Source organism: Agrilus planipennis, unplaced genomic scaffold (assembly GCF_000699045.2).
Source record: "Agrilus planipennis isolate EAB-ADULT unplaced genomic scaffold, Apla_2.0 scaffold118, whole genome shotgun sequence".
In the NCBI taxonomy this organism is placed as follows: domain Eukaryota; kingdom Metazoa; phylum Arthropoda; class Insecta; order Coleoptera; family Buprestidae; genus Agrilus; species Agrilus planipennis.
Window position 1 is genome coordinate 433,487 of NW_020438955.1, and position 2,686 is coordinate 436,172.

Sequence of the window (2,686 nt, forward strand, 5' to 3'; positions counted from 1 at the left end):
TCCTGTGTAATTGATTTAACACAATTCTAATGATACGATATAAGTATTTTGAGGTTAAGAACCTACCTGCTGCAATACAACAAAGTTGCAATAATGTGTTTGCAACGTTCTCTTAAATCGGTTTTGCACGTGCAAGTCATTAATATGATATTGCTTAAATCACACAGAATCACCTTACCAATTATATAACGTGAATCACTTTTTAAATCCGAAGTTTGTAAAAAGTTGGCTGTAAACTTGACGGAATTTGAAGACTAGCTTCCGGATTTGTTATTTCCGAACTTTATAATGTGATTGGCATTAAAAACACGCTTACCTCCAACGAAATATCCTTTCCGAGGCTTTGTGTCAGCCCAATCACATATTGTGTCAATACTTATCATTTTATCGTAATTTAAAAACTTGGAAATTGCACGGCATACTATAGGAACTACGATAAATTTTCCCTAATCGGCGCCATGTTTTTAGGCTTCTCCCATTTGACGGATCCCAATAGTTTGGATACTCTTTTTGTTGTGTAATGAGAGTATTTCTTAAGAATCCACTTTCTTTTGGTCTACTTCAATGAAAATAAACTGCCACCGATACATCAACAACGAGCTCTTTTCATGGCGTTATATGATGTTTCCGATTTCGCAATAATTTTAATATAAATCTATTTCGCTGTCTTAACTTTAATCCTCTTACAACTCCAGCGAGAGGAAAGAGAGTAAGGGATAGTTTCTCAGCTCCTAGTTTGCAGCCACCCTCCTTTTAAAATGATGCTCTGCTAAAGTTTGACCGGACAGAAATAATTTCGGTTCCGCAGTTAAAGTATTAAATTTAAAGTAGTGCTACCAACTTTAAAGCTGTTCATTCGGTTTAGGGTAAGTGCTTAAATGCTGGCGCTTTTCGTAGTACTACGTTTCTTCTTTTTTGACGGAAGCTTTCTGTCAGTCACTTTCAAAGTTACATTTCCAACTCTGAATTGACATATATTTTATCCTCATCATACATAAAAATTAAACTACTTTGATCTTCTACACATCTTCGTTAACATCATCATCAATACATAACATTTACATTTATCTAAAAATGAAGATTATATCAAAATTTACGTTGGTCCGACAAGAAGATCTTTTAAGTTTCGGATAAAAGAACACGTGTCACACTTACATACGAAACAACAAGAGAAAGTTACCTAATTTTGGATAGGTAATTTCTTTATCACTATTTCTTTTGTGATTAGAGCAATTTTTATTAATTGTTTAGTGCCTCATACATATATCCATTTATTTTAATAAAAACATGATATCTACCAGAAAATATTTGTTTTAACATTGAAAATTACAAAAAAATAGAGAAATCTATACGAGCTTGACGACTATATTAGTCGTATCCTAATTTCCAACATAAAATCAAGACTTGCTTACATCTAAATGCCACATGGCGACATCTAGTAGTAAAAGTTTGAACTATGCGCGTGAATCGTTTCTATTATCTAATCTTTATCGAATTTATTTGTAAACGGTACTAACAGAAGTTAATCCAGATTATTTTCACTGTTATTATTTTTATTTCAGTAGACACATATAACGGTAGCCATCTCCGATTCCATCGTCTGGATAGGCGTCAAATGGGGGCCTATCTCTGTATTGCCAGCAACGATGTACCGCCTGCAGTCAGCAAAAGGATTGTACTCAATGTCAATTGTAAGTAGAATTTTATATTCAAAACAATGCCAAATTGGAGTTATTAATTATTCCGAAATTGTACGTTTCAAAAAATGCAATGAGCAATATATTGAGGAAATCACAGGTGAGATTACACCCAAGAGTGTTATCCTCGTAACGCTCGTTAATCCTCTGCGCAGTAAGGCAATGCGCATCCATGCTTGAAGATCGTTTCCGGTTTGTTTTTGACAACTGACAATGCGAAAATCGCTCGTGATACAGCTACTCTGGCTTGATGCTTTTCAGGCCAATTAGGAAAAAAACTTTTGGGTGTTTCATTCCTACCAGCCAAAAATGCTGGTGGGCGGGCAGTCCCTCCGGACTACGCCGGAAGGTAGGGCGGAAGGCCCTCTTCAGCCTGCTTTCAGGAATCGTGGGAATGGGTGGGTGGTGGTTCGGNAGTTAGGAGGGGTAGAGGTAGACCTAGGTTAGATTACTGTTCGCAAATAGTCAAGGATGTGGGATGTTCTAGTTTTAGGGAAATGCGAAGTTTAGCTCAGGATAGGAAGGAGTGGATGTACGTGTCCAACCAGTCTTGGGACTGACGACCTTACGATGATGATATAATAAATAAATGAACATATGTTGTCACGGCCGGAATCCATGGTAGAATTATGTTTACAGCCGCAGGGGCGTGATTTTAATGAATTGTTAGGTCCTGACGTTTTATCGGCAACTGACATATTCAGTAGTTCTGTGTTGACAACCTGAGCGAAGATTATACTTCCTTTCTGATTTTTGGGAATCAATATCCACTGTTATAGAACATGATAACATGTTTGATGTTACCCATTGCCCATAGAGGCAGCTTTAAATAAAATTGAAGCGGTATTGGCAAAATAGTATTGTACAAAAATAAATAAAAGTAAAATATAAATACTCGTATACAAGGAAAAAGAAAAAGATATTCAGTACTGACGTTCTGATGAAGGTTTCTCTACTATGATTCTATTGCATGCTATATCTAATTCTAA

The 2,686-nt window shown here is 36.1% G+C and overlaps 1 protein-coding gene across 1 annotated transcript in view; it reads left to right on the top strand.

The window, feature by feature from the left end:
• Positions 1 to 1,699, top strand: part of LOC108738921 (neurotrimin-like) — a 207,336-nt gene extending 205,637 nt beyond the window's left edge. The window contains exon 6 of the mRNA XM_025974972.1: positions 1,563 to 1,699. Coding sequence (XP_025830757.1) covers positions 1,563 to 1,699 — 137 coding nt within the window. The remainder of the gene's footprint in view (positions 1 to 1,562) is intronic.
• Positions 1,700 to 2,686: the final 987 nt, after the last annotated feature.